The 12741-nt window shown below is 44.8% G+C and overlaps 1 protein-coding gene across 1 annotated transcript; it reads right to left on the reverse strand.

Annotated features, from left to right (window-relative positions):
• Window positions 1-549: 549 nt before the first annotated feature.
• On the reverse strand, window positions 550-12509 carry LOC148820543 (serine/threonine-protein kinase Sgk1). The gene is made up of 13 exons (XM_088932974.1): window positions 12284-12509; window positions 11003-11078; window positions 8913-8988; window positions 8783-8826; window positions 8627-8684; window positions 7991-8074; window positions 7580-7711; window positions 6882-6994; window positions 6286-6409; window positions 5804-5899; window positions 5233-5388; window positions 4695-4784; window positions 550-4352 (listed from the first exon to the last, which is right to left on the reverse strand). The coding sequence occupies exons 1-13, from the start codon at window positions 12351-12353 to the stop codon at window positions 4185-4187; spliced, it is 1287 nt and encodes a 428-aa protein (XP_088789100.1). The 5' UTR covers window positions 12354-12509; the 3' UTR covers window positions 550-4184.
• Between the last annotated feature and the right edge of the window lie 232 nt (window positions 12510-12741).

Here is a 12741-nt window from a genome sequence, read left to right on the forward strand (position 1 = left end):
CGCCTAGCAATTTTAATCAGGTTTAAGGTTTGTGCACTACCACTAAGCACAACCTGCCAGGGTTGGGTTTGGCCTTTTTGTTGATAGACACATTTTGCAAGCTGTACCATTCTTTGGAAAGACCCCCGATTTAAACCCAAAGCATATCAAGATTTTGTATCATTAGGACAAATACGGTATACTTGGCATGAGAAAATATAAAACACTAAATCGCCAGTCAACAGATCAAAGGAGAGAAGACCAAGACTGTTCGGCACTTAATAGCCCACTGATCCAAGGATCTCTTCCAGATGTTTCTTGAAAGATGCCAAAGTTTCGGCTTCATCCTTGTGGCTGGGCAGACTGCTCCACACTCCCACAACTCCTTGGGAGAAGAGCCAGTGAATTCAACATCCTGGGAAGGAAGAAATAAACCGTAGTTTTATAACTCTTAGTTTCCTAAAGTCAATATCTGTACCTTTGGAAACTCACTCTTTAAAGTCACCAGTGTGACAAAAATACCCATACCCAGCCCAATTATATAAGTGGAAAAACAGGCACGCCACTCCATAGTTTCTTTGATTTATTATCATATTTGTTACAGATCTACAATGATGTTTCTTTAGCAATAACTCTTCCAGCTATCAAGTACAGTAGGTATACTTATGCTTACAATGTGTAAATAAGAGGTGGAAAAACAACCAAAGAAAACTGAAAGACTTCCAAATATGGAAGAAATTGCAACACTGGAACTGTATAACTAGCTTCAGTCTCTATGGCAGAAGCTGTATATTGGAACAACTTGGAGGTCATCATTACTCTCCTAGAAAGTTTTTAAAAAGACCCCCTCACTGAGTCGTCTCAGTTCTTAAGCAGCAGTGAGAGCCTCTTCCTAACCTTGGCATGCAGCTGAAGAGGGAAGATATAGCACTACTACACTTAGTTTTTCACTGTGCCAAAAGAAATCTAATGTGTATAGGGAGCATGCTTCAATAACTGAAGTAGATATCCATCTTTCTGGGCCAAGCCAGCACCAATAAGTTTCTTGCCTCGTTGACTGAAGCAGTGGATGTAAGACCCGTGGACGTGCCAGGGCCACGAGATTGATCACATCATCTTAGCACAAGGCATCTTTTTCCAAGGCCACTGAAATAGGCAAACTCCCAAAAGATTACTGAGGAGGAGGTTCTTTTTTCGAAAGAAATGTATGAGTTAGTGTACTGTTCTACAACTTAAGTCAGTTGAAGCAGGAAGAACAGCAATAGGGAAACCAAACGAGCAAGATCAACCGATGGGCCTTGTTTTGTTTGTAACCTTATGTTCTTAAAAACAGTTACAAGCAAGAGGAGGCCAAATGGCCCATCTAGCCTGTTTGGGAGTTATTAGTTAATTGATCCAACCTCTTAGAACATGTGGGTAGCTGGTAGCTTTAGCTTTCACAACCCAAAACAATGTGCAAATTATATTATATGGGCATCTGGCCATACACAAAACTTACAGCACCACATTTTGCCAGGTGGATTCCCATTCGGTTGCTAACCAGGACTGACCCTGCTTAAATTCCATGATCTGAGGAGATCAGGCGTGTTCAAGGTGCTTATGAGTGCTTGCACTTGCATTCATTGAAACAAGGCAGTAGTAAATAAAAGCCTTCTTTCAACTGAGTTTACATCAGGAAATAGTTCTCGGTCTGCGAGAGTAAGTCTATGTCCATGAATAAACTCGAGACCGCTCCGCTTGCACTGGGCAAGACAAAAAGCCAAACGAAGTATAGAACTCCCTAGATAACACTAAACCACTTTGGCCCCATGGACCGCCTTTCCCTGCTAATGTCAAAATGAGACCCAAGAGTAACAGTTGTGTGAAGACAAAATCACAGAGCTTTGTTTGGAACTGGTTGAGAGCTGATTCATGGCCATGAAACGTATTGGTGAGGCAGACCATAGAAAAAGAACAGTGATTAAAGAAGGAACCTGTAGGGCCAGGCCTTTTTGCATCACAACATTCTATGTATTTGCTGTACAAAACAGGAGGCTATCCTCTCACCTCAAATTAGGTACAATTTACAGTGGAAGTTCCCAGCCCTGATCCTGGGGAAACCCACACATCACATGCCCGCTGAGCCCATTATTTGAATTAGCACATCGTATGATTGGAACCTTTGCTGCCTTTCTACTCAATTTGTAGATCTTACCTTACGTCTAAAATCCAATATCCCACTAAATTTAAGAACTGAAAGGATTTAGAGTTCAAGTTAATTCTACCATTGAATTAAGAACCCAATTGTGTAACAGAGCTCAGCTGTAATAAAACCTGCTGGGCTGTGCCCCTGCTCCAGTGCTGGGAGTCCCCAATGTACAAGATGCATATCATCTTAATGCCATTGAGTAGTGTTTGCAAGCAGAATGCCAGGGGAAAAACAATTCCCCCATTCTGATTTTCACCACTATTTTTAATGCTGGCAAAGTGATATCTGCATAATCATATTACACATTTGTTCCCTCCTCCAAAAACAAAGCAGAGGAGTTATATTCATAAAAATGCAGTGGAAGCAAATTGTATCCACTTACTTTAAGATTTTTATAATATTCATTTATAAAAACAGGCAATGATTGTGTCAATGCTATACAGTGTCTGGCAGTTTACAGTGACTGCAGGCAGAAGTGTTAGGAGTTGGTAGAAGACTGAAAATGACCTCAAGTGTGACATGATCCAGTGCATGTTGGTCACAGTTTGGAGAACCCAATGCTCCAAGAAGGGGTTTTCCTAATTACTTCCAGCTGCAGTGCAATAAAGCAGTCATCCTGTAAAATACCTGCCAGGTCTCTTTACAATGACTACACCTTCAGAGGACAGACTAACTCCTTGGATCCAAGTGCCTCAGGACAGGAAGCTTTTCTCCTCATTTCGTCAAACACCGCAGCCTGTCCATTGGAACTCAGACCTGTAAGGTCACTGTAGGTATATAAAATAGAACTAATTTAATAAAACTAGCTCATACTCTGCACCTTACATCCTTCCATAAATTGATGGAATCATTATGTAACATGAAGGTCCTTCATGTTTTTAATCTGTATGTTTAACGGGGTGGATACATTCAGGATTAGGACTCTCAGAAGGAAATATTCTCCACGATGGACTGAGAAAGGAGCTACAATATTGCCACTCTACACGAAGCCCAGGAGTGGTTTGTGACTTAACATCTATTTTAAGTGAGATTTGAACAATAGGAACTTTCCCAACCTTTGTCAGCATTCTCCAGCACAGTGTTAGCACCAGTCTGCTTGCAGTGCCTCATGGGAAAATCTTACACTTAAGGTCAAGGTAACCTTAAATCACCACACTCACTGGCATTTTTTTTTTTATCAGTGCCAATAATGCCTTTATACGTTTTCCAGGAAATAGTGTGATTTCTCCATGGAAAGACAGTGGAGAACATCGTATTTGACACAGAGGTGTGCAACAGCTCAAAATTACAAAGTGCACCATTTTCTTTCAGACTCTGTACACACTGAAACCTGTGTCAAGCATCCCTCTCTGTAAGGTCAACCTCTGCTAAAACCTTTCCTATAATACACCTCACACATTCAGTCCTAACTTCATGGAGTGCAATGCAGCATTTGTATAAAAATAACTTTAACATATACAAATTTAAAAATCCAAAAGGCGTTCCCCTAAAGCTGGTATCAACAAGATACATGCACTCGGCAGCAGTCAATGTCCAAAGCAACTAGCTAACGTCCCCCACCCTCCATAGCACGTACGGTACACCACACGCCCACAACATTCAATGTCTTGAGTCCTTTCATTCCAATCCACTGGGATGCCGAGATCCTTCAGCTGGCAAAGGTTTCTTCATTAGTAACTCAGGATAGAAGTTCTCAACACGCATCAGCTAGGACAGGGGTGCTTTCGGAATGGGGAATCACATTGCCAGTCCGCAGGGCAGCCCACCTTGGTGACTGTTCGTCCTTTTTTAGAAAGGACAGAGGAACCGTCGTCTGCCCAGCTGCCTCTGTACGGCCGAGCACGTCAAGTCCACTCGTCTCCAGCGAACGCCAGGGCGAGTCCCGCCTCTGACCCCATCCGCCGTCATGCGGCGGTGCACAGAGAGGCACCCCCTAGCTTCTGCCGGGGGGGCTCCTCCTCTTGGCCCGCCCTCACAGCGCCCGTGCGCTGCTCTGGGAGGGAAGAGGACAGCGGCCCTACAGGAAGGCGTCGTCAGCAGGGGGCACGTAGGAGAAGCCTGGGAAGGCACCTGCTGCCTCTCGCACGCTGCTGGTTACCAGGATACTGTCCGCGTTGCCAAGGGAACCAGGCACGGGCAGGTGGGTGAACTCGGGGTCAAAGTGTCGAAGGTCGGTGGGGCCGGACTGTAAAGTGAAACACGAGAGCCCATGTCCAGATACCCGATACACAATTCTGCCCACAGGTTTACAACTGTAAAAAACAATGTATTTCAAGCCCTACAAATGGGCAATAAAATATGGTGGTTTGTTACTACCTCAAAGTAGAGTGTACGTGGAAACTGCAAACAATTCTACAGTAGGACTAAAAAACATCTTAGGTTTCAATGGGAAGTATTTTTTCAACACTTAGAATGAATAATCAGTAGTGCATGGCTAAGATGAACAAGAGCAGTTGCAGATTTTTTACTTCAGTCTAAAGAAAAACACCACAGAAATAGCAGCTGTTTCCTCCAAAATGGTACTCACCACAGCTGGGATGAAGGGAGGGGTGATTTTCTTTGCCACAAGGTCATCCCAGTTTATCGGGGAAAAGAAGGCATGAGACTTGAGTTCCAACTGTGAAGAGAGAAAAATAAATTGACCTATTGAAACAAACACAGTAGTGTCTTTACATTAGATTTTCAACTTAAGAGAAACTTAAAATAGAACACTTTGCATTAGCAGTTATAAAATTACCATCCAGAAATTTTTCAAAGCCTAAGATACATTGGCATTTCACTACTAATGGCTGTTTTACTACAACACACAGTTCTTGTGTGTTAAGGCTTAAGGTGTAATGCTTTTGTGCATTTATAAATAGTTGTAAACTGAAGCTCATAGCTTTTTAATTTGCTGCTGGGAGCTTTTAAATATGACAATGGGATCCTGGAGTCTGGAGAGTGGGTCCCATCTGCACACGTGTGCGTGTGCGCACAGTGCAACAGAGGGAGCGTGGGTGTGAAGACGTGCGAAGCGTGTGTCTCTCTCTGGAGTGCCCCTGCAGTGTCAGATGTGCTGTTCTTACAAAGTCATCCCTGGCCCCCAGTCTGCGTCTGCGGTCCTTCTGCAGCAGGCCCTCCAGCAGCTCTCGGCCTGCATTGGACACGTTGGGCTTCAGCACCAGGCTCTTGTGCAGGATGTTGTTGTACATCTCCGCCGTGTTGCGGCTGTAAAACGGAGGCTGGGGAAAGAGAGGGAGAGGAGTAACAGTCAGTTGCAACCCAGCAGCCCTCTGATGGCAGAAAGCTCACTTTGCAAATAAACTGCTGACAATATCGATCATGGAAAGACAACCCATTCCTGGTTTTAATGCCAAAAGAGGGGCCTTAAGGAAGGCTGCATTTAGCAGATAAACAATATCAAAAGTTACATACATACAATGTAGATAAGTTACACTGCATCCAAATAGAAGGAACAATTGTCAAACTGGGTTAAACGCTAAAAAAGAAGCACTATTGTTCGTAATACTGCAAAATTTTAATAAAGAGGTTCATAGCCGACACACAAACACACAGGAAAATATACAAAAGAAGTTTTGGAATACGCATGAGCTCACATTGTCTTGATACAAGAGGCACACACAAAGCAATACTCACCAGTCCGTACAGCATTTCATACAGCACAGAACCCAAGCACCACCAGTCCACAGTACGGTCGTAGGCTTGCTTCTGCAGAACTTCAGGTGCCAAATACTGTCGGAAAAGCAGATGCAGACATTTTTTGAATGGCAGTAAAAAGCAAGAAACCCCAAGCGAAACAGACAAGTGCACTGTTCTGCAACACAGCTGCATGGTAAAACACTGATAACTGTTTTCTAGTGAGCTGAACTTGTTAGAAGGCAATAACTCAGCATGAACTTCATTGAGTTAGCCATTTTTATAAAATGTTATAAGTTTTTATAAACCACAGCATAAACAGACATGTGGTAAGCTTTGTTTACATTTCTCATTTTAGATCTTAAAGCCACCTTGAATGTATAACAAGTCAAGGATTTGGCCAAAGCTCTGTAGGACCTGACACTACCTGAACGTGCCAAGTCTTTGATCTGATCCTCCTGAACGTTGCCTCTCAGTCTCACCTCTGGGGTTCCACAGAAGGTAGACGTGGTCCCATTGGGGTCAAGCCCTTCCTTGCAGAGCCCAAAGTCTGTCAGCACAATGTGGCCTTGCGAGTCCAATAGAATGTTTTCTGGTTTCAGGTCTCTGAATGAGAAAAAGGTTTCCGTTACTCCAAAACACTCAAATATGAAAGAAGTGATGCAATAACCTCAAAATGAATCAAGTATCATAACATGCCTGTAGAGCTACTGATGCGTTTTCTTTGCATTTATTCTCCTGTTCAAATCATTCTGACCACCCGTAGTCCACGACTAACCTGTCTTTGCTTTTTTATATCCGATTTCCTGCTATCTTGAGTTCATCTTTAACACCCGATTGTCAAAGGCTATCTAATTTTCACTACATCATGCTACAGTGGCATGGACCACTTTTTCAAGTTACAACCATTGCAAAAGAACTGCAACATGTAGCCCATCAGAATCACGAGACCTAAACCTGCAACAGAGAGCACCGATGTGCGACGGTATCGAAGCAGCTGTGCCACCAAGCATCAGAAAGTGGGATTTGAGGTGTGTCCTGGCTGCGTTTTCAGTAGCCCAGGGCCGGGCAGTCCTACCTGTAGACAATGTGCAAGGAGTGAAGGTAGCCCAGGGCGCTGGCCATCTCAGCAGCATAGAACCGAGCGCGTGGCTCCAGGAACACCCTCTCTCGCTGCAGGTGGTAGAAGAGCTGAGAGAGAGAGAGGGGGCGGCTGTTACAAACCCACGGCTACATCACAACAGTCCGAATCCACCCCCTACACACACTACAGCTGAGTGATGACTCAGTCGCACTCCCCGATCTGCCCAGGAGGAGGAGGAGGAGGAGGTGGGGGAAGGGAGGATGGGTCTCTCTAGGAAGCACCGGATGCCAAGAAGCTCAAACTGTTTTTCCCAAAATCTCTCTTTAAAGACATCCCTCAGTTCTCTCACAGGGATGTTTACGGTTTTAATTAAAGAAGTAAATGCACTACAAAAGCATGCCAAGGTCTTCAGATCCGCCGAGGCTGGGCTGCGTAGGTGTGCACTAAAGGCTGCCGGTACTCTTGCTGCGTGGGCAAACACGGCAACAAGACCGAAACAAAATGTCACGTGTCCCAGCATGCACATTTCAAGATCCACAGGGCTCAGACAACATCCTCCAATAAAAGTTTATTCTGGTAGGCTTTGTTTTCATTTCTCATTTTGGTTCTTAAAGCCACCTTGAATGTTCAAATACAACCACGTGTTGATTTCCAAGTCTGCGAGTACTGGTGGCAGCAGTGCTGGTGCCTACCTCGCCCCCATTGACGTAGTCCAGCACGAAGTACAGCTTGTCGGTGGTCTGGAAGGAGTAGTGCAGCCCCACGAGGAAAGGGTGCTTCAGGTTCTTCAAGAGGACGCTGCGTTCGGCCATGATGTGCTTTTGCTGTAGCAGACAGGGAGCAACATAGCAATAGTATAGCATTATTAGCAACAAAAGCAGACACGTTTAGACAGTCAGCTTCAAGCCCAATCAGTGAAGGGCCATCTATAGAGATGGCCTCAGGGTCACAGAGAGCCGTTATAGCTTCAGTAATAAAATGCATCTGGCTACCAAACTGGAGGCCAGAGTCCACAACACACATCACTATCCTGCTGCAGGATTCTCACAGACTATCCTGCTCCTTATTTATTTGCAAATACAGAAACGCAAGCTGGAACTCACTTCTTTCTTCTTCAGGATGATTTTCTTCTGCAGCACCTTGACAGCGTAGTACTTGGCACTCTCCTTGTGCCTCGCCAGCAGAACCTGCAATGGACAGGCAGAGCAGGAGAGCGTCAGCATCCATTCTGGGAATGGCCAACAGCCCTGTACCACCGGGGTGAGCGATCGCCCTGACCACTGCATCTCTTAAGTAACTTCATCTTCAGGCTCCGAGCCTGGAGAACAACTTGCAAAAGTACTGACTGCTAAGTAACTTGCTGGCCAAGACAACCAGCAGGGTTGTAGTGCCCAGCACCAGGTTTGGGAAAGCCCATTGTAACCACGTTTTAACTGATAAAGGAGTAAAGGCTCTTTTAATCCACACAGCCTGCAGTGGTTTTATTGACCAACGAGATAGATGTAAGTGACCCTTCACTGTGGTTTCTGTGCCCTCACCTGAAATGCAGCCTGTAGGCGTCAAAGCTCTAGTGATCTCCATTCAACAAATCATCTTCTAAACGGTTTTTAATACACAACGAAAGACGTCTGGCTTCCCTTCATTCAATTACTGCTAGTTTTAATTAAAAATTCCGATTTCTCAATTCAATCTACGGAATAAGCTCATCGAAACAACGGGAAAAAGTCATGACTGGTCACCTTTCCGAAACTGCCTTTCCCGATGATTTTCAGGTAGTCAAAATCAGACGGTTTAACCCTGAAATAACAAAAAAAAAACAGATCGGGTGATCAGTTTATCAGTCAGGCGCTCTAATTGGCAGTCATGATTTCGGGGAGCAGAGTGCGAAGACTTACTGGGTCTCTTCCGCCAGCGAGCTTCTGGGGGAATTCAGGCACACCTAAGTGACGGGCAGAAGGAACGAAATATTAAACTTCCCGTTTCCGTGACGATAAAAGTATTTTCTTCTTGAGGGTAAGTACTTACCGGAGTGGAGCCGCTCTCCTGTTCCGTTTCCTCATTCTGATTTTCGTCGATTTTTAGGAACACTCTGACATCCGAGCTGGGGGGGAAAAAAAAGGTTTGTTTGAACAGGAAGGATACTCTTCTTCTAAAATATCGTTTCAAAGTCTTTTGAGTTAAATCTTCATTTAAAACCTAATCTATAAGGACCGTGAGTCATATTCCATGAGTTTATTTTAAGGAATCTCATTTGCTATACTTCAAAGTTCTTTGTAGGGAGTCATTGTCTCCGAGTCCTTGAAAATTGGAGAGTATCCTCACCGTGCGATAAACTCAGCTGCGAGGACCATGCATACTGGCCACTAGATGGCGCTGGTGTTACACGGTTTGTTTATTCTACCGGAGCAATTAAAATGCACAGTATTCAAAAGATTAAAAAGGCTAAGCCTTCTGAGAGATTAAAACGATTACAGTTACGTGTTCTTTCATATAGTATAAATATACCAAAGGCATTGTTTAAAATGTCTCGGATAAGTCTCGAAAAACATTTTTAGAAAAAGTAAAATACATCTTCCACTGTAAAAGTACATTTCAATTTAGTGAAATAAATTTTTTGTAAGATATTACTCGGCTCTAGTCAGTGTGATGGCTGTACAAAAAGACCATTACGTGTTTTGCAAAAGAAATAAAAGAATTGTGGCTTTTGTCATTACAGCCAAGCCAAATCTGGCTGGAGATGCGTTTCTCAGATCCGTGGTGTGGCGCCGATGCCTCTCACACCGCAGTAATACCGTGAATGTCTGAGTCATTCCTGGAGTAGGCAATTATTCATATGCAAATGAATGAGATTGCAGGACATTAGATGGCTGCCCACGCTGCATGGAGCGCGGAGCCCTCCAAGACGTTACGAAGCGTGTCATTTAAGTCACACCTCTGCTGGAGACGAGACTCCCATACAAGAACCGCGGACTGAGCTCCTAGCTGTGCCACCAGCGCGGCCTCTTCATTTCGGATTACGGTCAAAATGTGGGATTTAAGGGCTCTAGCGTGATCTGTTTTCCATTGAGCCACACGGCAGTGAGGAGGAGGAAGCGCAAAAAAAAAAAATCAGGTGGTGTCAGCCGGGGCAGGTTTAGAAAAGGACTCGCCATCTGCTCTAACAAGGGCAGACGGAAGAGAAACACAGGAGAGACGGGATATCGGTTATGAAAACATTTATTTTACGGTATACCCATTTTGTGACGGCGCTATTGGAAACAATGCCGAAACATGTCACCTAATCCTAAAGTTCTAATCCTGTGACCGGCCTCTGAAATCATGAACTGGCTGACCCACTAAACCGAGGCGGTCAGTGGTCAAAGTCGGATTAATGCTCTCTGGTCCACAAAGTAAAAGATCCAGAACTGCGACTTTCTTCTTTTTTGGGGGTGATGCCTTCTAGATTTTCTGTACATTTAAAAAATTCTGTTTTTTAATCTCGACTCATCTAACAGACCGGGTACCAAGAACTCTCTTGGAAAACGCACACTGCAGCGGAATCAGTACTTTATCTTCGCCCGGGGAGAAGAAAAAATGATCTGCAGCAAAGGTGCTTATTTAAGAATGACGACTGAGATCAGTGACGGGTGAAGTCTATTTCCTCCCAGAGCTTTGCTCTCAAGCAGCAGGTTAACCTGCGTGGGTGTTAACAGAGATTAGGCTAAACCTTGATGCTATTTACAGCCTGACCAAAATGACACTTTTGGAGATCAGGGTATGGGGAGAAATTGAAAGAAAATACACCTTATACGATTCAGAGTCTCAGCACTCGTCTAGTACAGATATCCCCACTCATAGTAAGAAACATCTTACATAATAACGCACTCCGTGGGAAGAAAACACAGCAGACTCCGCTCCGTTTAACTCTGTACTACTGTATATGGCTTTTCAAACACGGTACAGGAAACAAAGTGTATTAAGCCAAACACTGCTGAAGCGGGGATCTCTGGTCACACCTGCTGTTAACACTCGTCTTGTTTTGCACAGTTTTGGGCCCAGTACCCCGCTTTGCTCAAGTCGACTGTCAGGACGCAGGATACGCCCCCAAACCGCGGGACTCGGACCCCGACACTTACTGTTGACAGATGTGCGGGTTGGACACCAGCTTCTGGATGAAGTCGTTCAAGCCCATCTTCCTCTCCTTGATGAAGGCTGCGAGACAAAGGAGGCGTATTCGTCAGCAGGGAAATCCGAGACACAGCAACCTGCCCAAACGTCACTGCTTTTTAAAGAGACCGGGGTGGGGGGACTGGGGTTCCTCGCTTTCCTGTATACACTGTATGTACTGTAGGAGGACCAGAAAACGCCTGGATCTTCTCCGGTGTCGCCCCTAGCTCAGGGTTGTTCAAATTCGCCGGTCATGTTTCACTGCCTAGATCGTTTCTCGCCGCTTCGAAGGCAGCTTTGAGACAGCGCAATACCACCAGCTTGCCGTTTTCCGTGACATACACAGTAGTACAGTACCTACTATTTAATTAAGATACTTAGTAATGTACAGTTCCTGTACGGGAAGCCCTCTTGTTGGAATTAAAGCGAACCGCAAAAGTCAAAATGAGGAGCCTGACGTACACAGCAGTTCATTTTTAAAATGTATCCAGATAATCTACATCCGAATTCCCCCCCACCGCCTAAACAAATATTTGCCATTGTTATTGTAGAACTGTACGTTTCTTCCTATATTCCGCGCTCTGTCGGTTGATTTAAAAAAACAAGGAAGGACATTCAAACAGATACAAAACTTTCATTCACACCCCAATAATTCTGCGAAGCAAACGGAGATCAATACTTTCCAAAACAAGTTGCATAAACACGCCCGAGGGGACTCAATCGGTATTTCTGCAGAAGCCCTTCAAATTGCCATTATCAATTTAACGCGAATGAATGAGCAGCGCAGAGAAAAATATTGAAACTTTCTTTTTCAAATCGGAACAGTCGGGTGCCCAGGAAACGTCTCCAGTCCGCATTGTTCTGTCACAACTACTTCTCTTGCATTCTCCGGAGGTTTTATTTCTCAGCAGAGCACCGAGTTTCAACGAAACCCGTGGTTAACGTCCCTCATTAAAGCAATTTGTAAGTAGCGGAACCACAGGACATTCAATACCCATTTTATTCAACAGGTGCAGAGCCTCTACAAACAGTTCGTAGTTTCACAAGACACGCCAATATTATAATAGTGTCCAGCTTTAAGCAGGCACTGATACGTCCCACCTGTAATTAAAAACAACTTGTTGTAAAGATTTACATGAACGTTCATTTCAGTGGAGGCGACAGCTCAGCACACTGAATTCGTCCCTTCGACCGAGTAAGGGATTACAGCGGTGCAGAGGAACCGGGAAATAAACTTTAAAATTCCATACCGGTAAGGAAAGCTACCAATCCCCTCATTTTGGAGTAGGTCAAGTCGCAGCCAGCTTCAGTAACAGCCATCTCGGGTAAATCCAAAAGAAATACTTCTAGAGAGTTGCGGAATCAGACTGAAGCTTGTACACAGAGTGGCTCGCTTTCTCTGCCGTTGCAAACTGCTCTGTCCTGTTCCGAAGAGCCTTCATGCAACTCAGCTCAGCTGATGCCTGTACTATACTAAGGTCGGCAGCGCACCCGAAGGGCTGCTTTATATGGGACACGTGGGTAAGGCAGGGGCCCTGACATCATCTCTGTCGCCCTGGAAACTAGTTACAGTGGGCCTGCACTGTGACGTCACGGGACTCCGCAGAATCCCTGCCTCTTTCCGGTGCGCGTCCGAGGGGTGAGCAGCAGGATGAGTGACAGCCGACTTGATTCATTTTATCAATGGAAAGTTACCGAGACCCATAAT

The sequence above is a fragment of the Atractosteus spatula genome, chromosome 14 (genome assembly GCF_055471065.1).
Source record: "Atractosteus spatula isolate fAtrSpa1 chromosome 14, fAtrSpa1.hap1, whole genome shotgun sequence".
In the NCBI taxonomy this organism is placed as follows: domain Eukaryota; kingdom Metazoa; phylum Chordata; class Actinopteri; order Semionotiformes; family Lepisosteidae; genus Atractosteus; species Atractosteus spatula.